This window comes from Hyperolius riggenbachi, chromosome 12 (assembly GCF_040937935.1).
Source record: "Hyperolius riggenbachi isolate aHypRig1 chromosome 12, aHypRig1.pri, whole genome shotgun sequence".
Taxonomy (NCBI): Eukaryota; Metazoa; Chordata; class Amphibia; order Anura; family Hyperoliidae; genus Hyperolius; species Hyperolius riggenbachi.
In genome coordinates, this window is record NC_090657.1 from 42,172,825 (window position 1) to 42,197,040 (window position 24,216).

General features: G+C 43.0%; 2 protein-coding genes across 3 annotated transcripts in view; one reads left to right on the forward strand and one right to left on the reverse strand.

Moving 5' to 3' along the window:
• PSMC5 (proteasome 26S subunit, ATPase 5) overlaps window positions 1-17,922 on the forward strand; it is a 30,252-nt gene extending 12,330 nt beyond the window's left edge. Inside the window, exons 4-12 of the mRNA XM_068263478.1 lie at window positions 763-860; window positions 3,167-3,223; window positions 3,301-3,531; window positions 3,613-3,739; window positions 7,571-7,761; window positions 9,941-10,039; window positions 11,863-11,973; window positions 15,128-15,214; window positions 17,425-17,922. Coding sequence (XP_068119579.1) covers window positions 763-860; window positions 3,167-3,223; window positions 3,301-3,531; window positions 3,613-3,739; window positions 7,571-7,761; window positions 9,941-10,039; window positions 11,863-11,973; window positions 15,128-15,214; window positions 17,425-17,478 — 1,055 coding nt within the window. The 3' untranslated portion in view covers window positions 17,479-17,922. The remainder of the gene's footprint in view (window positions 1-762; window positions 861-3,166; window positions 3,224-3,300; window positions 3,532-3,612; window positions 3,740-7,570; window positions 7,762-9,940; window positions 10,040-11,862; window positions 11,974-15,127; window positions 15,215-17,424) is intronic.
• A 5,104-nt stretch (window positions 17,923-23,026) lies between these two features.
• SMARCD2 (SWI/SNF related, matrix associated, actin dependent regulator of chromatin, subfamily d, member 2) overlaps window positions 23,027-24,216 on the reverse strand; it is an 86,231-nt gene continuing 85,041 nt past the window's right edge. The window contains exon 13 of one of the 2 annotated variants that reach the window (XM_068262938.1): window positions 23,027-23,996. In XM_068262938.1, the coding sequence (XP_068119039.1) occupies window positions 23,943-23,996 (54 nt within the window). In that variant the 3' untranslated portion in view covers window positions 23,027-23,942. The remainder of the gene's footprint in view (window positions 23,997-24,216) is intronic. The other variant, XM_068262937.1, reaches the window with a different exon arrangement.

A 24,216-nucleotide genomic window follows, 5' to 3' on the forward strand; every position in this document is an offset into this window, starting at 1 on the left:
GGTTTTAAAACGACTCATGAACCGCTCTGGTGTGCACCAGCCCTAATGGCTCTTTACTTCTAATGGGCTGAGGCAGCCACGCAAATGGGGTCTATGTTTTAGAGGCTGTCACATTCTTGCCATCAAATGGCAACACAGGTGCAATCTTAGCTGAAGACATTTTACACATTCAACATTTCTGCCAAGTATTTAACTGTTTCCTTGAGTTCAGCTTTGTGATTCTATATATCACCTTTTAACACTTGTTCAGTTTCTGCAGATAGAAGTACTGCTAAAATGAAAACTACTGGAATTTGTTGTATGTGTCCATGCTGATATAAATTCAGTTACGTTTAAGTGGGACATTGCTGCTCATGATCCTGTTATATGACCACCTACTTCAGAACTGTTCCCATTTACCCCAGAAGAGTAATCGCTCTGCTAGGATGTGGCTGAGGCTTGCTTTATAGTTGCCGATCCTAGAAATGCAAGCCGCTTCCCCTTCAAAATTGCGGCCTTCATTTGTTTTGACAGAATTCTAACACTTGATCATTTCTGTCTGCCTGTATGGCGATCTTCCTTCCATCCAGCATATAACAATTTTATTATGACAGATTCTCACTAAAAGTACCAACTGGCTGCTAGATGAGGCATAACAGCCTCAGAATCTGCAACCATTTTTCCTGCCTTGTTTATTTGGGAACAAGAAGCCATAAAAAATGGTTACCTTTTCTGGCATTCAGGATGACTGAAGCTTTATTTGTCTTTGCGCTTTGTGTACAGTGCGTCTTCTGCGGGAAGAGCTGCAGTTGCTCCAGGAACAGGGGTCCTATGTTGGAGAGGTGGTGAGGGCAATGGACAAGAAGAAGGTGCTAGTCAAGGTGAGACATTTTTAAAGGAAACATGAAGTGAGAGAACTCTGATCCAGCCCTGTAACATGCCTGAGGAAGAAACTTTAATTTTGAAAAGCTTGCAAGAAAACCATGTGCAGTTAGTCAGAAACTGTATCAGCTAAATCAATATTCAGTAGTGTATTCTTTCTATCTTTTCTTGACATTTTCCAAAATGACATTAAGGCTTTGTTCACAACTAAAACATTTTGCGCAATTACACCCCCCCCCCCCCCCCCCCCAGCGCTGCAATGCGTGCAACAATTTGTGTTAAGCACTTTTTCAAAGCAATTTGTTTTTTCCACTTCCAGGAAGTGCACTCTTTGACCTGGAAAATAATAAATACAATGTATTTATTCTTAAAAGTGTGAACGCAATCGCCGGATAAAGCGATTTGTGAATGTTTTGCATTTTCCCTATACCTTCCATTGTAGCAAAATCGTCCCGAAAATGGTACATGCAGCACTTTGCTGAGCGGAAAGCAGATGAAATGCGCTGATATGAACTGTCCTATAAGGAATTATTGCACCAGTGCTTTTAAGGTGTTTTTTTTTTTTTTTAAATTGCCGGTGCTCAAAAAAAAAAAACACAAACGCCCTAGGTGTGAACAAGCCCTAATAGTTGGTATTGGGCAGATAAAAAACAGCATAATCTTATAGCCTAGACCAAGTTATATGTAACAAATATGTCTAAATGTTAACATTTCACATTTAAAGGACTACTGACGCAAACTGAAGGGGAGAAACATAGGCCATATGCAGGTGCGGGCATGTTTGCAGACACTTACCTATGTGCAGGGAGCGCAAACAGAGAGGTAGAACTGTTATCCTGCGCATGCACCGTACAAGGCATACATATGAAATCGGCGCAGGACACGGCTGATCCTGCACAAATCCGGGCCGTGTTAATTACTATTCCCCCTCCAGGCCACCATGGATAGTGGGGGAATGATATAATTCGGCTTCCAGCGATTGCTGAAGGCCGAATTATTATGTTTTAAAAGCAACTTCGGCTCCGTCTTCTGACGGAGCCGACGTTACTCACTGAGAGCCTGATACAAGTAATTCCTATTCTAGTCTATGGAGGCGCCAGTTGCGACCAAATCTAGCAGCGCTGAAAAGCACTGCTCCGCTGTACAAGTACCTTTGGTTCAAAGCACACCGACTAGTTCTAGTTGCAGCTGCTACTGGAGTGAATTACAGGCAACTAAGCCTATAGGTAAGTGTCTGCAAACATGCCTGGACTTTTACATGGCCTCAGTTTCTCCCCTTTGTTTTGCTTTGGTAGTCCTTTAAGCAAAATGGTGATAAAGGAATACACAGACCTGTAAATGGCTATTAAATTCTACAAAGCTTTACTACTTCCCCTGTTCAGTTTTATTATGCAGTAATGACCTCTGTAGTATTGCTATATGTCTTAAGATGTCCAGTGATCTATATTTATATTAATCTGCAATTTTTTTTATTTACATCTCTGTAATCTGTTATTTATGTACTGTAATTGCATGTGTGTGTAGAATGTAAAGTTTATGTTTAATAGATCTTCTCTTCAACATTGCAACTAGAGGGCATGCATGTCCTCACTCAGCACTATTTCTTCTGTAGCACTTTACAGAGTATTTAGTCTTGTCTAGCTGCTCCTCTGAGGGGCTCACAATCAAATCCAGTGTGTGACAGGTCTTCTTCTTTAGGTGACCTCAGCGGTCGAGTTTTGACCTCTGATGGTTCCCGTTTCCTCAGAAAAAAGCCTAGGGGACGCGGCTTCCCCTACAGCACTGCAGCAGTTGCCTGTGCCCACAGCCATGACATCAGTCATTGCGTCTAGAGATTGTCAACGACATAGTAATCGTGGCTTGCTTGGAAATTTCATGCAGATGTATGCAGATTGGAATTGGGCTAATCAAATCAGCAGGAAGTGCATTTTTGAAGTGCTCAATTCTGAATTCTTAAGATAGTTTCCATTTGCATGAAATGTGCTGTCAAGCTGGAATTACTGTAATCTCATTGACCATTTATATAATTGCTTTTAATTCTGGTGTGTGAAGCAAAAGTGACATCATTGAGGAGAGGGGTTCTAGAGTGGGGATCCTTGCCACACAGACTTTCCATGTAACCTATTCAGTAAGGTGTCCTTGGGCAGGACTCCCTAACACTGCAGGGTGGTCGATTGATCACGCCCAAAGTGGCTGCAGCTCTCGAGGGCTTTGAGTCTGACAGGAGAAAAACACCATACAAATGTTGTTGTTATCATTACATACATTTTTATAATTTACTATTATTCTTTTTGTCTTTCTCCAGGTCCACCCTGAGGGCAAGTTTGTGGTGGACATTGATAAAAATATTGATATCAATGATGTGAGTATTTTGAATAGCAACAAATAACAGTGGCATGGTGACAAAACATTTTCTCACTGACCCAAATGTCCTTATAGGTCACCCCAAATTGCAGAGTAGCTCTGAGGAATGACAGTTACACTCTTCACAAGATCCTGCCCAACAAAGTGGACCCACTGGTATCGCTGATGATGGTGGAGAAGGTTCCGGATTCCACCTATGAGATGATTGGTGGGCTGGATAAACAAATCAAAGAAATCAAGGAAGTCATTGAGCTGCCTGTTAAGCACCCGGAGCTCTTCGAGGCACTGGGAATAGCCCAGCCCAAGGTTTGTCTTGCGTTTTGAATTCATAAAGCTTTATTGTTTACTGTCCTTGCTTTTAGATGACACAGATCTTGTTGTTCACAGGGAGTGCTGCTTTATGGGCCCCCTGGCACCGGGAAGACACTGCTGGCCCGCGCTGTTGCTCATCACACAGACTGCACGTTTATCCGTGTGTCAGGATCAGAACTTGTGCAGAAGTTCATAGGAGAAGGTAAGAGCATATACAGTCCTGGAGAATGCAAGTTGTCCAACAAACCTTATGTTGATTTTAGACTTTGTCTCTTAAGTGGCAAAATAGTTTTAGCTTTTATCTGGGTCATATGAATAAATTGCGGGGATAATGAAAGGTTATGGAATTAGTAGTTCTTTGATTGCAAACCTCTACATGAACACATTTAATTTCATGTAATGTATTGCAATAACCCAAACACTCTCTCTCTAGTATTTTGGCAACCCTCTATGATTGTTTTATGACCAAGGTGAGGGCTGCAAACTCATCATCTTATAGCAGACAGTGTACAAAGTATTCCATTGCAGGACTGCTGGGTGGTTTATGTTCTCCAACTTTTGTAAATTAGCCCTATGGTATAAAAATGTAAACCTTAGTATGTCTGCGTTTAATGGGATCTTGAGGTGACCCCCTAAGTTAACCCTGTTCCGGAGCAGTGTAGTTGAAATATGTGCCCTGTTTAGGTCTCCCTAAGCCTGCCAGGTTGTAGATTTCAACTTCAACATTCCGTGGGCTTGTCCATGCTAATACTGCAGCCAGCTCGCTTTGCTGTCACGCTGACAGAAGAGCTTGGTTGGTTGACATTGTCTCCTGACCTTGTGATTACTGTTAACCACTCAAAGTAATTATTGTTTAAATAGGCAAAGGATGTCTCTGGACCTTAAAGGACAACTGTAGTGAGAGGTATATGCAGGCTGCCATATTTATTTCCTTTTAAACAATACCAGTTGCCCAACAGCACTGCTGATTTATTTGGCTGCAGCAATGTCTGAATAACACCAGAAACCAGCATGCAGATAATCTTGTCAGATCTGACAATGTCAAACACCTGATCTGCTGAATGCTTGTTCAGGGTCTATGGCTAAAAGTATCATAGGTAGTGCCAGGCAACTAGTATTGCTTAAAAGGAAATAAATATGGCAGCCTCCATATACCTCTCACTACAGTTGTCCTTTAACTACCTAAAGACCGCCCCCCGCCAATGGGCGTGGACGCGGCGGCCGCCCAAGGACCGCCTAATGCCAATTGGCGTCAGGTCCTGGAGCCGGCTATTGAAGGAGATAGAGCCCGCATCTCCTTCTCGGGGGCGGAGCTCCGCCCCGCCTTCAGGCTTGGGAGACTGTTAGATGACATAATCGCCGTCTATTTACATGTACATCGCTGCGATCGGCAGCAGCGCTTAGTGGGGACAGCCGTGTGACACGGCTGTCCCCTCCATAGGCTGGATAGTGATCAGCTGTCATAGGCTGAAGCCTATGACAGCTGATCACCCTGATTGGCTGGCGGTGGGAGGGAGGGAGCAGGGGAAAATAGATTAAAAAAGGCTATTTTTATTTATTAAAAAAAAAATGTATAAAAAAACAAACAAATGTGGAGTGATCAGACCCCACCAACAGAGAGCTCTGTTGGTGGGGGGAAAGGGGGGGGGGGAATCACTCGTGTGCTGTGTTGTGTGGTCCTGCAGCTTGGCCTTAAAGCTGCAGTGGCCAATTAGGGAAAAAACAGTCTGGTCTTTAGGGGGGTTTAACACTGCGGTCCTCAAGTGGTTAAGGAGCTAGAGCCATCTGGTCCCAAAGTGGTGAATTAAACACACACACAAAGTGGTGCATATGAATAAAGCTCTGCAGACACTTACACATTACCTGGTTTCATCTGCCTCTCTATTTGTCTGCTTCCCCCCCCCCCCCCCCCCCGTGTTATCTTTGATTGGCATTCAATTGCCGGAAGGACAAAGGTCTTCTCATCCTTCAGTGAATGCTCCATTTTCCTCCATGTCCCATTCTTGAGCACGCTGCCACATTCCATTGCATGGCAGTAGTGCCCGGGAACATTGTTACCTAACTGGGCATGAGCACTTCAGAAGCATCACCTGTTGCTCGTGAGCATCCATTGAAATTTGGATTTAGTGATACTTTTATCCCCTATATCTGGAGGGGGTGGAGAGTGTAAGGCTGTGAGTTATTTATTTATATTGCACCAATATCTTCCATAGCACTGTACATAGTACAAACAAATAGTGGGGAGCATGTATACGTATACAATTAGGACATCCAGCTATACAAATGCAAACATGTTAGTGTGGTTTGAAACCTCACCAATACTAGTGCATGTTCATATGATAAATTACATCAGAAAAAGCAACGCTAGGAGGAGGACCCTGCCCTTGCAAGCTTTACAATATAGAGGGTAGTGGGTAGTGAATGATTGAAGAGATGCAAATTTTTCCAAGTTTATGCAAATATATGCCACTTGAAAAAGGACCAATAAATTTAAACCTGAGTTTAAATTGATTGGTCCATTTTCAAACTGCATATATTTGCATACAAATTTGCATCAACTCGGAAAAATGTGCATTTCATTGATCATACCTAGTAGTGGGTTGGAGACACTAGGGAAGGAGACACAGGCTAGTGGATTTGTGAATCAATTCAAGGAAACCAGATGTAATGCTGGATACACACCATGAGTTTCCGCGTCGAATGCGTCCGTCGATACGCGTCGATTCGATTTCCGAACGAATTTCGATGATTTTTAGGTCGATTGCCATGTAAAGTATGGCAAATCGACCTAACGATCCATCGAAGCTTGAATCGGACATGTCGGAAATAATCGAATCGACACGCATCAAAGGCGGAAACGCATGGTGTGTATCCAGCATAAGATTAACACTGTGAATGCCATATTGCTGTCTAGTTAAACAAAATGCTTTTCGCTTGCCTTTTGTGCTGAACTTTTTACTTCAGAGTTTGAAGTGTCCCCTATCTGCACAGTCAGCAGTGGTGCCTCATATATTCCTTTTTACAGCTGAACTGAAGTCTAATGAAGGTAGCAGGCAATCATTAGCAAAGTTGTAGTAAGTTTAACATTTTTGCCTTTTTAAAATTGTCCAGCTTTATGAAGTGCACTTGATTACTGACACAAACTTAAGACCAGCACACACTGGCAATAATAGTCACCCAAAGCAATCATTTTTAATAGTTTTGTTAGGCCTATTGCTGTATAAACATGCTGTTCAGCTATCTGCCAATCAGAATGCTCTGCTCTGGGGAATGGGGAGGGCAGAGGATGAGGAGTGAACTGTCTTCTGTGATACATAACAATAGCAATACGGCATGGTTTCCAAGAATTAATGGATACTAAAGAGCAGTCGACAGGCATCTAAGGATGCCTGGACTTATTTTGGAAGAATGCACAAGACGGTCAGGAGCAATAGTTTCAGGCAGTCTAAATTGCAAGTTTGTTGCTGCGTCTGGCCCAAAACATAGTGACTTGTCACTTTTATCTTCATATTCTTTTTGTACCGACAGGCTCTGGCCCCATAAGGTCCAGGACCTTTTTTTTTTTTAATATATTATAATGGTTGTTATCACTGTGATTGGCTCACAGTGATCACCTGGCCAATGAAACTGGCTTCTAACCCAAAGGAGGATTCTTGGCTATTACATGACAGCCAAATCTGCGGCCCAGCAAGCAACAATCTGCTCGGGCCTGTGGGAACTGGCGGCATAAAATCTACGCCGCTCCTAGATTCTTACTTCCGAGGTCCTAAACTGGTTAATATAAGTGGAAATGCTTTATAGTTGAGCTCCTGTGAGATTTGTTCTGGGTGAAAGACCTTGGTGCAGGAATAGACATGTGATGTACTTTGTGAACTCCTTGTTCAGATAAATTGTCTGTGTTATTGTGTTGCACCTGAAGGACGTTATGCTGTTGTTGCCTGTCTAAATAAGCTCCCAGCTTCTGTAGGTAAATGCACAGTTCCTCAGTTCTGTGAGGGTCGCTAATACACGAATCCGCCTTGTGTCACTGCAGGTGCCCGCATGGTGCGTGAACTCTTCGTCATGGCCCGTGAACATGCTCCCTCCATTATCTTCATGGATGAGATTGATTCTATTGGCTCTTCCCGGTTAGAAGGTGGCTCTGGAGGCGATAGTGAGGTCCAGCGTACAATGCTTGAGTTGCTGAACCAACTGGATGGCTTTGAGGCTACCAAGAATATTAAGGTAGCTACTGAACAAAAGTAGTAATGGGGTGTCAATGAAAGTGAACCTGAGGTGAAAATAAACTGATGAGATAAACTATTATATTTATCCTCCTCCTCCTAAACATTACTTTTTTTATGTATCACATAGTTTTCTTTTATATATAAACATTTACAAAGTAGGTTGAATGTTTTTTACTGTCTCTAATCAATTGCAGCCTATAAAGTGCCCCAGAGTTAGAAAAAGGTCAATAGTTCATGTATTTTATCTCTCCCTGCCCTCTGAAGTTCTATTCTTCCAGGAAAACGATTATGGCTGTAATTTGCTTATAAGTGACGTTTACTATATTCCTGACAAGCCATGTACAAGACAGAAGCTGTCACTACCATGCCTAGAAATCAACACTTTCAGGCAGCAAATAAAACCAGTAAAACAGCCTGGCTATTAATGTTTTGTACTGTACATACACATGTTTATCTCATCATGTTGCATATTGCCCCGGGTACACTTGAAGGCCATTTCCAGGGAATCTGTAAATTATGATCAAAGTTCTGTCCTGTAATGATATGTGGTTTGTTTTTCTTGTGATAGATTATATGGCAGCATTCATTTATAAAACTGACAGTGCTGTACTTACTGCCTTTATCCTAATTCCTTTTTCTAGTGAATCTTGGAACATAAATGATATAAAATATGTCTGGGTTTAAAGTGGTTCAGACTTTTTATGGACAGTGGAGTTTGGGAAACAAAATATGAATATTTTCCCGTTTTTCCCATTCTTTCTGTTATTCAGTGGCCTTGTTATAGGTGTGTTTCTGTACACTGACCAAGGTGACCAATCTGATCTGACAGTAGGGGGTATTGGAAGTATCCTTATGCAGACTCTGGTCTATTACAGCCCAATAGGCCAAGTCGATTGATCCTTCCCCCGACTCTGATTTGATTGGATAGTGATTTGATTTACTTAGACCATGCTGCAATCACAATTTTGGTAGATTTTGGCAGAAAACTGTCAAGCATCGATCAAACTCCAAGCACCATGTTGCTCAATGCAGTGCAATACTGTGTGTGGCCATTGACTTTCCCACCGCTCCATGCCTCCAAGCATGGGAGTTTCACGTCCTGTCACACCTTCCACCAATAAAGCGTTCATACTTGTTCAAAAGTGAATCGATCAGATATGTTGATAGATAGTCAGATTCAAAGTGAATTGAATTAGCTGAAAGAATATTCAGTCTATGGCTAGCTTAAAGTGGATCTGAGATAAAAAACGAACTATAGCAAGTAACTTGTCTATATATCTTTATATAAAGTTTAGATTTTCACAGCAAATCTAGCTGCAAACGGTTTCAATAGAATATGATTATTTCTTCCTGTGAGACAATGACAGCAGCCATGTTGTTTGTAAACATTACACACAGGCAAGCTTATGTACATCTTCAGCACTCAGCCTGTGAAAAAAAAACCTAATCTTCTCTCTGACTCTAAAATCTCTGGCTAGTAATACCTCCCCCTCCTCCTGCCCAGACTGAGCTCCCATGAGCCCTTGCTACTGTCTGAAAATGCCAAGGCTCTCTGAAAAGCTGTGGGCATGGCTTGTTTAGTTTTATCGGGAATTGGAGTATTAAAACAAAAAAGTATTTGGCTTGAGGAATGCCCTATAAACAATAAGAAAGGAACGCAATTATGCAAGAGTAAAAGTTCATCTCGGATCCACTTTAAGGGCCTGTTAACTCTCCCGCAAAATACCCTGCGTTTACTGGAATGCAATTAAACGGATGGTAAATGCATGCTATGTTATTAATAGGACACTTTGCCACTGTTAAACGAATACAAATGCAGTACGCAATTGCCTGACCTGCATTTTTTCACAGCTGTTTTGCGAATGCTTCAAATCGGTGGCAATGGAAGGCTTTGAGACATCCCCCTTAAATGGTTAAACAAAGTTTAGTTTGTGTTAAAGATGTTTAATGAGATGCTAATTATTGAGCTGATGTAGTTTTAATGTTAATTTTGTGCAAATTTATGTTTCTTGGAATTAGCCCACTCATGTGCAGTACCTGATGATTTTGATTGGATCAATGACTCCTCTTCAGTCTGCATTTAATTGAGAGCCAGTATAGTTTACCTTTAAAAATTCATGTTTGAATGAATATGTATTTAACAATAGACTTCATCATTTTTCTCATTGTTGTCTTAGGTTATCATGGCAACCAACAGAATTGACATATTGGACTCTGCTCTTCTCCGTCCTGGTCGAATTGACAGAAAGATTGAGTTCCCACCTCCTAATGAGGAGGTAATTATTAGGAACTGGATCAAATCACACTTTCTTCCTCTTTAATGCCTCCTTTCACCTAAGCTTGTTTTATCTCAATGCTGTTTATTTTACATTTTAATTATTTTACCGATTTTTGTCAAGTCCTAGAGTCGGGGAGCAGTTCCCCAAAAATTAAGATACATCATTTTAGGAGAGCATTGGTCTGACAAGCAAGTTTAAGAAGGCGATAGAAGTATATTTATTAGCATTTATGCACTAAACTGCTTGTGTAGTGATGACAAATGCTAAATCCAGCCCCCTTCAGGCTCAACGGCTCTTAGCCATCTTCCCAGTCTGCATGAGTCCTCCGCTAGGCGGGCCACTGTTTCCGCCAGTCGGTGTACTGCACATGCGTGGCCCAGACATGCTCTCCCATCGCCGGGAGAGTTCTGCTACTGCACAGGGGGAGCGCGCACGGCCGGACTGCTCCGACTGGAGCAATTAGCGTGCCGCCTAGCGGAGGCTCCAGCCTCCCTGAGAAGACAGAGAGGGAGCGATCAGCCTGAAGGGGGCTGGAGGAAGCCCCAGGTATGTATACATGTTTTCTTTTACTTGTCTCAGGTACACTTTAAGGGACTTTGGCATAATGCTGTGCATATATGTCAAACTTAACAGTATGTATGAGAGTTGTTTGGAAAGTAACAGCCATTTTAAAGTAACTATCTTCTGATCAGTTCTCAACATAAACTCCTCTTTTTATTTAAAGAGAACCAGAGATGTTGAACAAAAGATTTTATACATACCTGGGGCTTCCTCCAGCCCCATAAGCCTGGATCGTTCCCACGCCGCCGTGCTCCGCTGCCTCTATCCACCGGTACCGGGTCCCGTACTTTCGGCCAGTCGACGCAAGCGCAGTGTGTCACTGCCGGCGGACGCGGCCAATTGTAAGCAAGAACAGGGACTCCCTCCATTTTCCTTACGCATGTGCCTCCATACTAAGCAGGCGCATGCGTAAGGCTATGGAGGGAGTACCTGCTCTTGCATACAATTGCCCGTGTCCGCCGGAAGTGACGGGACCCAGTAGCGGCGATAAAGGCAGCGTGGGAGCGATCCAGGCTTATGGGGCTGGAGGAAGCCCCAGGTATGTATAAAAACGTTTTCATTTTTTTTATACAGTTCGTCTCTGGTTCCCTTTAAGCATCTGTCATATCTTTTTACAAGTTTTTCAATCCCTTCATAGTAGCATTGCACTCCACACCTAGGAGTTGCTGGGGGAGGAGCTTCATGTTAATGCTGGTAAACAAACAGTTACCACCAGAAACTTTTGCAGTAGTCTCAGGTATCTGGCAAAATTTTAGTACAGCCTTAACTAATTAACAATCATGTATCAAAAATGTTATTAAAAACGGACACGTACATTAAAAAACCTCAAGATCCTGGTAAGGAGTGCGGGCTAAATGCCCAATGCCTAATAAACAGATGCGGGCTAACTACCTGGGGCTTCCTCCAGGCCCTGGTAGCCTATCTGTCCCTTGCTGCAGCTCTGCTCCCAGCCAATGTACCGGATCACCTCAGTTGCCGATGTCTTCCACATGAGCATGTGACCACACTACTTGCGTTTGCGCTCCCGTTCCCAGGAGTGTTCTGCGCAGGTCAGCATCTGCAATGGAGGGGTCCCTGGGACACTGGCTGGAAATGTAGTTGCGTCGAGGGACAGATAGGCTGCCTTTTTTAGCTCGGACCTTCCCTTGAAAGGAAGGCAAGAGAAAGGAATGCACTGCGTTGTTGTGGCCAATAGAGCACATGCCTTTTAGTGTGAATATGATCCCTGAACACTCTTCAATGGTGTTTCCTTCATCCAGGCACGTTTGGACATCCTCAAAATCCATTCCCGAAAAATGAATCTGACTCGCGGTATCAACCTACGCAAGATTGCTGAACTGATGCCTGGTGCATCGGGGGCCGAGGTGAAGGTAAGCGTACTGTATTGAGGATGAGAGCATTGCATTGTGCTGTCTGGCAGCAGAGGCTGCTGCTGGTGACGTGTCTATGTGTTTGGGCCGGCACTCAGGTTCTTTCTGACAGCAGATTAATGTGCACCAGATGGATGTTTGTAGCGCTCATCATTGCCCAGAATGGAGCCTGAACGCTGGGAACCAGATGTGGAAAGTATTGTGCAATCCCTTTTACTCCCTGGACCTTTCTGTCTTAAACACCCGTTCCCAAAACACCACTTTCAAGACTACATTGTGAATCCCCGAATCTCAAAGGCTATTGGGAATTTCTGACACAGTAACAACTTTTAATAGTGTTCCAAGGCTTTGTACTGCTGGGAGTTGTGCAAAATTCTCTGTGACTTCATTTAATGAATGCCAGACCAGATTCTCAGTGACTAAAGGGAGCCTCTGCAGCAGTGCCTGTGCACACTAGGGTGGAAAGTATCACTTCAACTGCGTTTATGAAAAAAGGGCAACAAGGGAACATGGGCGCCAGGAAGTAGGTGACCGTAGAACATCAGCACATTTATTGATATTCTATTTTACTGTGGTCATTTTGACAGTAAAATATTGGTAACTGTTACCAATATTTTATCACAGCTAAACCTAGCCATACTCTCACCCAGAAATTCTCATCCATGCCCACCCCCCCGACTAACCTTAACGGTTACCTCCCCAGCCTGGCCTAACCATAACCACCCTGTGTTCCACCCTGCATAAAAAAAACCCAAAAACAAACAAACCCAAAAAACAAAAACATTCCTGATGCCTGTCCTTAAACATCCACCCTGCCCCAACCAACCCCCCCCCCCCCCTTCTTCCTTCCTGACACCCAACATTAACCCCACCCAGACCAACCAATCTCCCCTCCTGAACACCTCCCCTTCCCGCAATACCCCTTCCTGATACCTGTCCTTAAAGGGCAACTGTAATGAGAGGGATATGGAGGGTGCCATATTTATTTTTAAACGGTACCAGTTGCCTGGCTATCCTGCTGATCCTCTGCTTTTAATACTTTTAACCATAGACCCTGAACAAGCATGCAGCAGATCAGGTGTTTCTGACATTGACAAGATTAGCCACATGCTTGTTTCTGGTGCGATTCAGACACTACTGCAGCCAAATAGATCAGCAGGGCTGCCAAGCAACTGGTATTGTTTACAAGGAAATAAATATGGCTGCCTTGATATTCCTCATGTTACAGTTCCACCCAAGTGGCACATATATAACCTTGGATGTGAGCACATTTCACCCCAGGGTTTAGGTGTCCTCTCCATAAGGGGGCACTGACTGGCCCTTTGTGCGTTACTAAAGTACAAGCTGTTTGAATGAGTGAAGCCTCTTGGCATGTACTCTGGTTTAGTTACAAAATGTTTTCCTTTTCCTCTTTGGAATACTATGTTCTCTATTACTGCCAATTGTTTAACTATTATAAAGCAATCCAGGCCTGAGAAAAACAAGAAGATGGACTTTTTTGACATATTTTTCCAAATGATTATTCTATGTTTGTCACACCATTCCTCTCCCATAGTGCAGGCCACAGTTTTGATTGGCACCTACACATACAGCTAAATGTGAAACAAACTCTGCATGTTCATAACTGGAAAATCTGGGGAGATAATGTTCAAGATGAAACTCTAGCCCTGCAAGTGCACTGTGCTGCCACGTTTAACCACTTAAAACGGTGCCACGCCTAACCAAGTATAATGTGATTACGATCCCATTTCTTTAAAGAAAACCTGAACTAAAACTTTAAAGTCAAAATAAGCATACACAAGTCATACTTACCTCCCGTGTAGTCTACTCCTCAATCTCTTTCTCCTCTCCCGCATCCTGTATGTCCACTGTGATCAAGGGAATTCTCCGTCCTCCATTTTGAAAATGGCCATTACCCCATAACAGCTTTCTGGTCAGCACACTATTAAACTGTAACATCGTCCACTTGAGCCATAGGGAAACATAGACATTACCGGGCATATCAGTTGTCCACTCAGCTATAACTGACAGCAACTGATATATAACTGACAGCAACTGATATATTTCAGTTCTGACAAAATGTTGTCAGAACTGGAAGGGATCATTGTCAGAAGAAAATGGTGAGCTTCTGAGAGGAACTGATGGCGAAGCAACTATTTAATGTTCATTTGAAGTTACCTCATGTGTTTATTTTAAATAATTTTACTCATTACAGGTTCTCTTTAAATAGCATGTGGTTTAGAGACAGTTAAAATGCCTGCGGTACATTGCTCTCAAAACTGTAAACGAAGCCTAACTGTCTCACAGTAGGTCAGAAATGGGCAAATTGCTAGTCAAGCCAAATTTAAATGTGCCATGGTTGCCTTTTCAGTCATATACAGTACTAAGATTAAAGAGTACCTAAATGACAAATTACAGTTTGCTTTAAACCTAATACGTTGCCAACATATATAAACTCACACTTGATAAAGTGTGATCTTCTCACCCCCAGGGTCCGTATTCCACGTGGTCTTGAAATCCCCGCCCCCAGTGTGAAATTGGGGCCGGGGCATTTTTTTTCTTTCCAAACCATAGGTGCAAAGGATGCTGGGAGATTGATGTCTTAACTCCACCCCTCATGTCCATGTGATCTAATCTAGGCAAACAGACAGCCTTCTGAAATAAGAATTGTAGCAGACAGACATAAGACAGGCTGCTGCAGTTTTCCTGTCTTTTCTCTGTACTACAGTTTGTGAAAAGAGAAGTAATTTGATCCAGGCAGGTAGAGAGCAGCAGAGGGAGGGACAGGGGAGGGAACCAGGCTGAAGCGTTGGGCACAATGCTTTCTGCTTCAGGAGGAATAAGGAAGTGCTACTTACAGATATAAATGTGAGTCTGTTCTATCCAATATTATGTACCAGATGTAAACTTTATATGTTCATCTAATTGTACATAGTGCCTACACTACATATATGTATTGCAATTCGGACCTTGTTTTGGCTGGAGGTGGTCTTTAATTATCAATAGACAAAACACAGTGTAAATGCACACATGAAAGAACAATAATGCAACCCAAGTATGGAATGTATTTTTTATAATGTTGTAGATACTATGCCTTTAAGGATTTGTCATTCGCACCATCTTCTAAAAGCATGCCATACTTGTGTGATTCCAGGGAGTGTGTACTGAGGCTGGGATGTACGCTTTGCGGGAGAGGAGAGTACATGTCACACAAGAAGACTTTGAAATGGCTGTGGCAAAGGTAAGCCTTGGCTTGTGCTGCTGCAGTGCTGTCTGTGCAAGTGAAACATGGGAGTTCTCTATGAACTCTACTTGGGGGGATGGTTCTCTGAATCTTGTTCCCGGTGTAATAATGCAGTTTTACACTGCTCTCAAAGTAGAATGTTTTCTGTACAGCTGATCTGTATGTGTTCTGCAGAAAGAATGAGGTCAGAGTTTGCTACAGCACTCCCCCATGTCTGGGACGACACTTATTTATCCAGGTCATGGTATATCCGAATTAAATAGGGTAGTTTCATATTTCATCTGTGTGACGCTTTTGTGTTGTAGAAGACATTACCATTACATCACTAGTTCATGCAACGACTTAATTTCAAAAGCAGTGAAAGTAGTATGGAGATATGTGTACTTTTGGCCCAGGTAAACCTGAATGGCCCCATGGGTAAGTAGCTAGCGCTCTTGCCTTACAGCACCGGAGTCCTGTCTACATGCGCCTGATGCTGGAAAGGCTGCTCACTCCCCTTCCTGAGCATGACTTTCCCTTTGCAGAGTCCTGATGAGTGTAAATGAAAGGTTACCCAGCATTTCACTAACAAGATCTCCCTTCATTCAGGGGCACCTCTAGCTACTTAATTCTGAGGGTACCTCTGGCTACAGGGACACCTACCTGTAGGGAAGTAAGGGAGAAGTGACAGCTGGGCCAGTCAGCACACTTGCTATGCAGTTCGGTGGGGGTTTGTAGGTTTATTGGAAGGCGAAGTTTAGGGTGCCAGGAAATCTGTGCCTATAGGCTCCTATGATGTAAATCCGGGCCTGCACAGCAGTATCAATTATTAATGATCTATATAAGGAGTTTTTTAGTTATACTTTGTTTTGATTTCAGAGTAATTGAATTATTTTAGATGTTGGTATGTGCTTCATCGTGTTTAATCAGGGCTAGTGATGGCCATGTCTAGAAGAAGTCATGGAGAATCATGTGACCCGTTTGGTCAGGTGATAGATATCTGACGTCTCTGATTTGCTAGCTACGATCATGTGCTAAAGCAGGATGTGATCACAGCAAATTGGATGTATATTGTACCCATTAGCATGCAGCGCTAGTGATTTAAGTTGCTATAATATGAGTGCTAGACTAGCTAATAGCTCATTCACATTGTGAGCATTGCTGAGTTGAGCAACATCTGCCAAACTGCTAAGCACTGTAAAGGGTTCTCAGCCAAGGCAGTTAGTCAGGGCAGTCTCTGATGAGAATCTACCGCATGTGCCGCAGCCCCGGTGCAGTTTCCCACAAAAAAAGGTTTTGTCACCATTGCAGATATTTCCCTACTTCCTGTCTAGACAGGAAGTGAGGGAAATGTTCACATATGTGGAGACAGGAAAGCTGTTGAATCCAAAACAGGTTCTGTCCCCTTTCCATTAACTTTTTTTTTCTGGAACAAAGCTTTAAAGTGAACAAGATGTAGAGCGGAGGCTCTCGATAGCAAAGAGTCTTCCCAGTCCTCGCTTTGTCCCTTCATTCCACCGCTTTTCCTTTAAATTTCCATGACCGGCTGTTTTTGGTACCCCTCGGAAGGCTTGGAATGTACTTGTGACCCCCGAATGCCTCTAAAGATGGGTGTATCTGTTACTACACGTGTGAGCCTGGATTGAGTGTTCACATTTTGGATCTGCTAGACTTTGGAAGCACTCGGGAAAATGAGTAATTTCTGAAGCCTGCAAGAAACGGCGCTGAAACAGAATGGACTGGGAAAGGGTTCTATGGTATCCAGAGTAATTGTCCAACATGAAGCGAGTTTTCTCACTTCAGGTTACCTTTAATCAGGCGGCAGGACTGAGGACTAGTGCTGATTACTGTAACTGATTCCTGCCAGTTTATGTAGACTCTGCAGATGTTCTGGAATCGCAGATCTCCAGTGCTGAAGACTTCCAGTTCTGTGCTTCTGTGAGAGAGCATAAGCCTTGGCCAGGCTCAAAAGGCTTCATATGTGGTTTATAACCCCCCCCCCCCCCCCCCCCGGTATGATTATTTCTGATTTTTAGGGTATTTGTAAAATGATTGACCCTAAAATCAGGAAAAAAAAAACATGCCGCAAGAGTCTCTGCAGCAGCCCCTGCACTATATACTCTGCATAGAGCTCCCGGCAGCTAGCCCGAGTGTAGCTCTGGATTATCACCAGGGAGGTTAACATTTGAAATGTAGAACTAACTCTGGTATTCTTTGCTCTGTTGCAGGTGATGCAGAAAGACAGCGAGAAGAACATGTCTATAAAGAAACTGTGGAAATAAAAAATACTGTCATAAAAATGACTGGAAAAATCTCAAAAGCCCATTTCTAATGTCTTTACAAAGCTGCTGCCACTGGCTGTCAGCCTCCCTAGAGACTTAGTTGCTCTTAGGTAAAACGCCAGTCACAGAAGATGGGTGCCACCTTTCTGTAACCTCCAAACATCCAGGGGGAGCTGTAGTTTAACAGGCATGTCCTACTGATAAAGATCTTAACCATCAAGGGGGTATGATAGTCATTTTCAGTGTCTGTTCCCCTTTATGTTGCCCCCACAACCTCGATCTTGGCCTCTAAATACATTTTGAGAGGATTGAGGCAATTGCTCAGTAATGTTGTTTTCAATTATTAGTGAACTAAAGCTGGCATTTGTTTTTTGTAATATTAATAACCGTGAAATTCTGTGGTCTGTTTTTAATAAAGAACAGAACAAGCTAAAAAAGACAAAAGCTTTTATTATTTATTTAAAACATTCAACAGTTTTGCAGTCAACAAAGAAATATTATTGAAACACATTCAGACCCCACTCCCACAACTATGTAAACTGCACAATATATTAAAAAGTCATAAGATATAAAAATGGATTGTGGCTGTTTTAGTGTACCTGCAACAGCAAGACCTCACCTGCTGCTGCACTGTGGCCTGTGACTCTGAAACATCATGTGCTTCCTATGGCTACACTCAACAGTTCCTTTTCTGGGTTTCTTTACATCTATTCTCTGATGTTTGGCAGGCAGAGCACAATAAGACTACAATCAACAACAAGCCAATGTGCATTACTCTTAGATGCAGCACATTTGAGATAAAACTTGTTATTTTTTACAAGCATGAACTATACTGGTACCTGTCCAATTGTTCTTTTAGCCTGAGATTACTGCTCTAGTCGTTATTCAAACCAGACCTACACCTTGAAGTAAGCCTGTTGGATTGCCACACCATTCCAGTCATGTCAAACTAACTCCATCACTGCTTACAATGCACAGTATTTATCTTCACAATGCCAATAAGCATATTTAGTCTGCAGAACTTCTTTACAAGTGGTGACACATCTGCATAGTGTCAGGCTACTTGCTTTGCGCTCCTAGCTTTACTAAGCATAATCTTAGAAGTCCTGCTGACTTCAAATGTATCTGTAGATTTGGTGTATATTAGGTATAAGCCATGCTGGTATATTGTGCTTTTATTTGGACAGCAGTTATGTGGTAAATTCTAGATGCTTAGCATGACATTTCTTGGCAACGTGTGGTTTTCACAACAAAACCCCCACAAAACACTGGGGCTAACCCTAATTTCACCCCATGCCTAATTCTAAACAACTGCCTTGTCATTTCACTATTTACATACTATTCATTACCTATAGAGGAACAGTAAAACTATCTTTCCCTGATACCGCCCTCTTAACTTAGTACAACCATAACCTCCCCTTAATAGAGTAAGTGCCAATGGTAAAGCCAACAGGCCAATTAATTGCAGAAGTGCCAATGGCAAAGCCAAAAAGCATGGAGCAGGAGTACATTTGCAAGGTGACACTTAACAGTCTTGGGATACAGCATTCCAAGTCCTGCTGATGGGGATTTTTCAGGTCTTGGTAGGATTGCTGTAGTAAACTGACAGATGTTATCTTTATATAAAATAAACTTGATTAAACCCAACCCTCAGGGCACACAGCAAATTACATTGACTATGCTAGGTCAGAGTTGCTTTAAAGAGAACTCGAGGTGTGTTTAAAGAATGTTATCTGCATACAGAGGCTGGATCTGCCTATACAGCCCAGCCTCTGTTGCTATCCCAAACCCCACTAAGGTCCCCCTGCACTCTACAATCCCTCATAAATCACAGCCGTGCTGTGAGGCTGTGTTTACATCTGTAGTGTCAGTCTCAGCTGCTCCCCCGCCTCCTGTATAGCTCCGGTCCCTGCCCCCTTCCCTTCCCTCCAATCAGCAGGGAGGGAAGGGATGCAGGCGGGGACTGGAGTTCTGCAGGAGGCGGGGAGAGCAGCAGACTGACACTATAGAGATAAACACAGCCAGCTCTGACAAGCTGTTTGTCAGCAGCGTGGCTGTGATTTATAGAGGGATTGCAGAGTGCAGGGGGACCTTAGGGGGGTTTGGGATAGCAACAGAGGCTGGGCTGTATAGGCAGATTCATCCTCTGTATGCAGATAATATTCTTCAAACCCACCTCAGGTTCTCTTTAAGTGTTAAGGAAAGCTCTGAAAATGTGCCGCCTCTCAGTGGCTCATAGGAACCAATCACATCCTTTCATCTTGAAATCTGCATTAAATGACAGCTCAGGTCATTAGGGTCAATGCATAGCTTTTTTTCCCCCTCAGTTTCCAGTTTTTGGCTTTCTAATCATGCATTTTTATCCATAAAGTTAACTTCCTACGAGTCTTATCTGTCCTCTGGATCAAGCCTAGCACTGTGTCCTGTGGTATCTATAGTGTATGATATCCATCTAGGTACTAATGCAAACATATTACCAACACACAAAAAATAAAAACCTAAAACTCTGCAACTACAAGGAGATGGGTTGTAGTGCAACCAAAATGCACACAATCTTAATATACAAATATCGTAATTTCAGAAACTTAAGCACTGACATTCCCAGAGTTTCAAGGCTTAAAATGAGGTTTGTCAGAGTATGCTGGTGCTTCAGGCATCAAGCGGGGCCCTGCTATCATCCTTATGCTGGATCCACACGGTGCGTTCGCGCACTTGATTTCCCATCGATTTGTTTATTTCCAACATGTCCGATTTGGATTTCGATGGATCGTTAGGTCGATTCGGCATACTTTGCATGCAAATTGACCTAACGATCCATCGAAATCCAAATCGGACATGTTGAAAATAAACGGATTGACGGGAATCGAGCGGGAACGCACCGTGTGGTTCCAGCAGTAGAGGTGAAGCGAAAGTCGTTGACCCTCCAAACATCCACATCCACACTTACAGGTGGCAGAGATGGCTTTCTGTAAACCTGTGCGGCATGCTAATTCACACGTCCAAAAAAGGGAAGTTTAAATCTGTGCTAAGTCTTTCCACTTCTAGTCCACAATCAACTTTACTAACTTCTAGTACACAAGCAAACAGTTTTACATAGTCTTCATATATAAGAACTTTTTGTACAATAACTCCTATAAAAAACATTCACAGGGTTCTTATTTGGTCCAAAGTCATGGATTTGCATATGTAATTATTGCACACCCTGAGAATCTTTCCATTATGGCTCCATGTTGCACATTCCGTAGCATTTTGCGAAGCGATTTCACAGCATTTCCCCCACTAGTCCTCATTGCTGGAATGGGGGAAACGTTAGCAGTACACAGGAAGGGCTGCAATACTCGTCATCAGTGATGGGGCTAAATCTAGCCTTATGGAAAATATCACTGCTAAAGACATGCAAACATAGTGCAAAGGTATTTGTAAGTATATAGAACAAAAAAAAAAACAAGTTGCATATAAGAAATGAGTGCCTTAGAAGTAAATAAAAAAAAAAAAAACACTTAAATCTCCTATTCATGAGCTCTGCAAGAAGCAGACCATACCCAGCAGTATGACATGTGTATATATACTGTATATATAAAACAAAAGCTTTAAACCTGCTTCCCAGCATATAGTGCAAATAGTATTGCTTACATGTTCAGAAATACATAAACTAAAATGAACTTAAAAATAAACTGAAATGCTGTTTTGTGTTTTGTCAGTAAGATTTATATAAACAAAAAGGAAGTGTAAAGTATTCTACTGGCTTTGAACGTGAGTTAGCCTTATCTGAATAAGGAGAAACCTGAGTGTTCATTGAGGGGAGGGTGTGGGAGCCATTTTGTCATCGGAAATGAGTACTGCTTCTTGGGTTTGGCTCTACGGCAGACGAGGACACTCTGTGGCTGATCAGTATTGCTGTGTGTTCTTTGTAGCAATATGCTCCATTTATTGTGTGAGCTAAATAAATGGCGGGAAGCAAACGTTTCAGACTGTGGATGTGTTATTAATAAAGCACTGCCTGTAAGGGTTGTTGCCTCTCTTTATGTGCGCCACCATTATAGTTCCAACCTACCACATGGTTTCCTGCATAGTGATACGTTTTGTGGAATAACCATGCTAGAAGCTTCATTTGTTCTACGAACAGTGAGCTGAACCCAGCTGCTGAGCATATGGCAACATTTTACAATAATCTCATCAATTATAAATTGATAAAGATAATGTAAAGGTTAAAAGGCTAGTGCTGACTAGTTCAGCACTATCGTTTGGCTTTGATCCATACAGACTCATCTGGCATTATGCTTGTAGTTTTCTATGTGCGGCTCAATATGTGTAGCAGTCGTAGCTGCTACACATAGTAGGATGCATGTAGACCCTGACAGTCAAGGCAGCCAGATGAGGCACTGTACATACAACAGGTGCTGCAGGGGAGAAATCATCTTGTGTGGCAAAGAGGAAGCCTCACCTTCCAGCATGATAGCCATAGCTGTAGTGTTGATGGAAATCTGAGAAGCCAAGCAGTGTTCTCCCTAGAATTTTTTTGCAGCTGGGTGGCATGGAAAATTAGCCGGGTGGGGCGAGATGAGCGAATGCAGAACCGGTGCTTCTGTGAGCAACTCTTACAGAAGAGAAGGAGGTGAGCTGATGACAGCCGGGTGCTCCCCAAAACCAGCTGGGTGGAGCACCCGGCTAAAAGAGCCTGGGGAGAACACTGCCAAAAAAGAGACTAAATACTTAACTAGGGTTTCCTCCAGCCCCATAAGCACAGCTGAGTCCCTCGCCGGCCTCTCGCTTTCCAACGTTCAGCCTCAATCAGCCCTGTTAACTGGCTCAGTCAGGGTGGGGACCTCCATGCATGAGCAGAAGACCCAGACTGATGTGACTGAGCCAATTACCAGGGCTGATTGCAGGATGACTGGGGACTCAGCGGTGCTAATGGGGCAGGAGGAAGCCCCGGGTAAAGAATAATCTCTCTTGGCGTCTCAGGTACACTTTAAAGCCATATAGCAGCACTGATCTAGTCAATCCTAACCTAATTAACTTTTAGTTTTATCCTTATGTGGACATATAAATTTAGTAATAAATTGCAGTTTTAAATCTGAAAAGAAAATATCAACCTAGAAATAAAAAAAATGTAAGTAAGAGAACATCAGTCTCTACAGAAGGACATAAAAATACACTAACATCAAAAAGTTCCCTGGGGGGGGGGGGGGTACTTACCTCGGGAAGGGGAAGCCTCAGGGTTCTAATGAGGCTTCCCACACCGTCCTCTGTCCCTCGGGGGTCTCACTGCAGCCCTCCGAACAGCGGCCCGACAGATCCTACAACTTGTTCAATATTTACCTTTCCAGGCTCCAGCAGGGGAGTTGTTGCGGCTTTCGGCTCCAAGTAGACGGAAATACCCGGAGACTTGCGCCTGCGCAGTAGAGCAGACCCGACGGTGATCGGGTATTTCCGCCTATTTCGGAGCCGAGAGCCGCCATAGCGCCTGCGCAGGAGTCGGGAAGCTAAATATTTACATCGCCACTGTTCGGAGGGCTGCAGCGAGACCCCCGAGGGACGGAGGACGACATGGGAAGCCTTACTTGGACCCTGAGGCTTCCCCCTCCCGAGGTGAGTACCCCCCAGGTGAACTTTTTGATGTTACAGGTTTTCTTTACTATAAAATCCTAAAATAGCTGAGAGCAATTAATAAGTAATTTGACCACTTACAGCCTGAATATCCCCAGTATGAAAGGTCTGAAGGATTGTGTTAGTTGATCCATACCGTACACTCTTTCTAAAGTGATTAGTTGTTCAAATCTACCTGAAATCTGTCTATGAAGACAATTCAGGCAATAGAACATAAAAATCAAACGCCTGCGATTGTTTGAGGGAGGCAATCAGCAGCTGAAAGGCCCAGGATGGATGTATTCACGCTGGTGGAGGTGTATTTAGCTTTCTGGCAAGGTCTACCCTTTCAGGCAGTGTCATGGAAGACAGCAGTCTGCTACAATAATCAAAGTGAAAGTAATGAAAGATGGACCCACAACAGCCAAAAAGCCACAGAATGTCCAAAACTGCTTATTGCTCTATTCTAGTCCTATGTGTAAGACTGTGTCATGTATTGGCTTATATTCCAAAACAAGCTGAAATTGGAACACTGGAGCATAGGGAAGTAGTTTCTGTGCATGAAGTTTCAAATCTTCAGCAACCAATTAGCTGAATGTTTACACACCTGAATGTCTGAATCATTTTAAGGGTTTACAGCAGATTTTGTATTTTCTTACACCGAGACATTCTTCTTTCTTGTATTGCCAGGAACAAAATTTTGCATAGTTTCAGCTGTTTTTTTAAAGTCAGTTAGCGCTTTAAAAAGAAAGGCAGTCTGTCGTACCTGAGGACTGACATATAGCTGTTGTAAGTGGAAAGATGTATAACATGAAGATACAGAATGTGTATAATAAGGCACGTGAATGTGAAGTACACGCTGCTCCAGAATGTGCTTAGGTAAGTCGGATTCCCAGAACCTGTTCCAACTCTTGTCTCCGCTGCTGGACCTGAAACATAAGAGGGGTGAATTCATCTGTCACATTCACTTCAAGCTGAATAATGAGCTTCATATATCGGTGTCACACTGACTGACATTTTCCCCAGAGAAGGCTAAAAATCTGGTTGGTATGGCCAATTTCAGCTGTTCATTTTTCAACACACTGACTAATGAAAGGGATAAAGAGCTTAGGGCCCTTCCTCACTCGGGTGATTAGTGGGCAGATACTG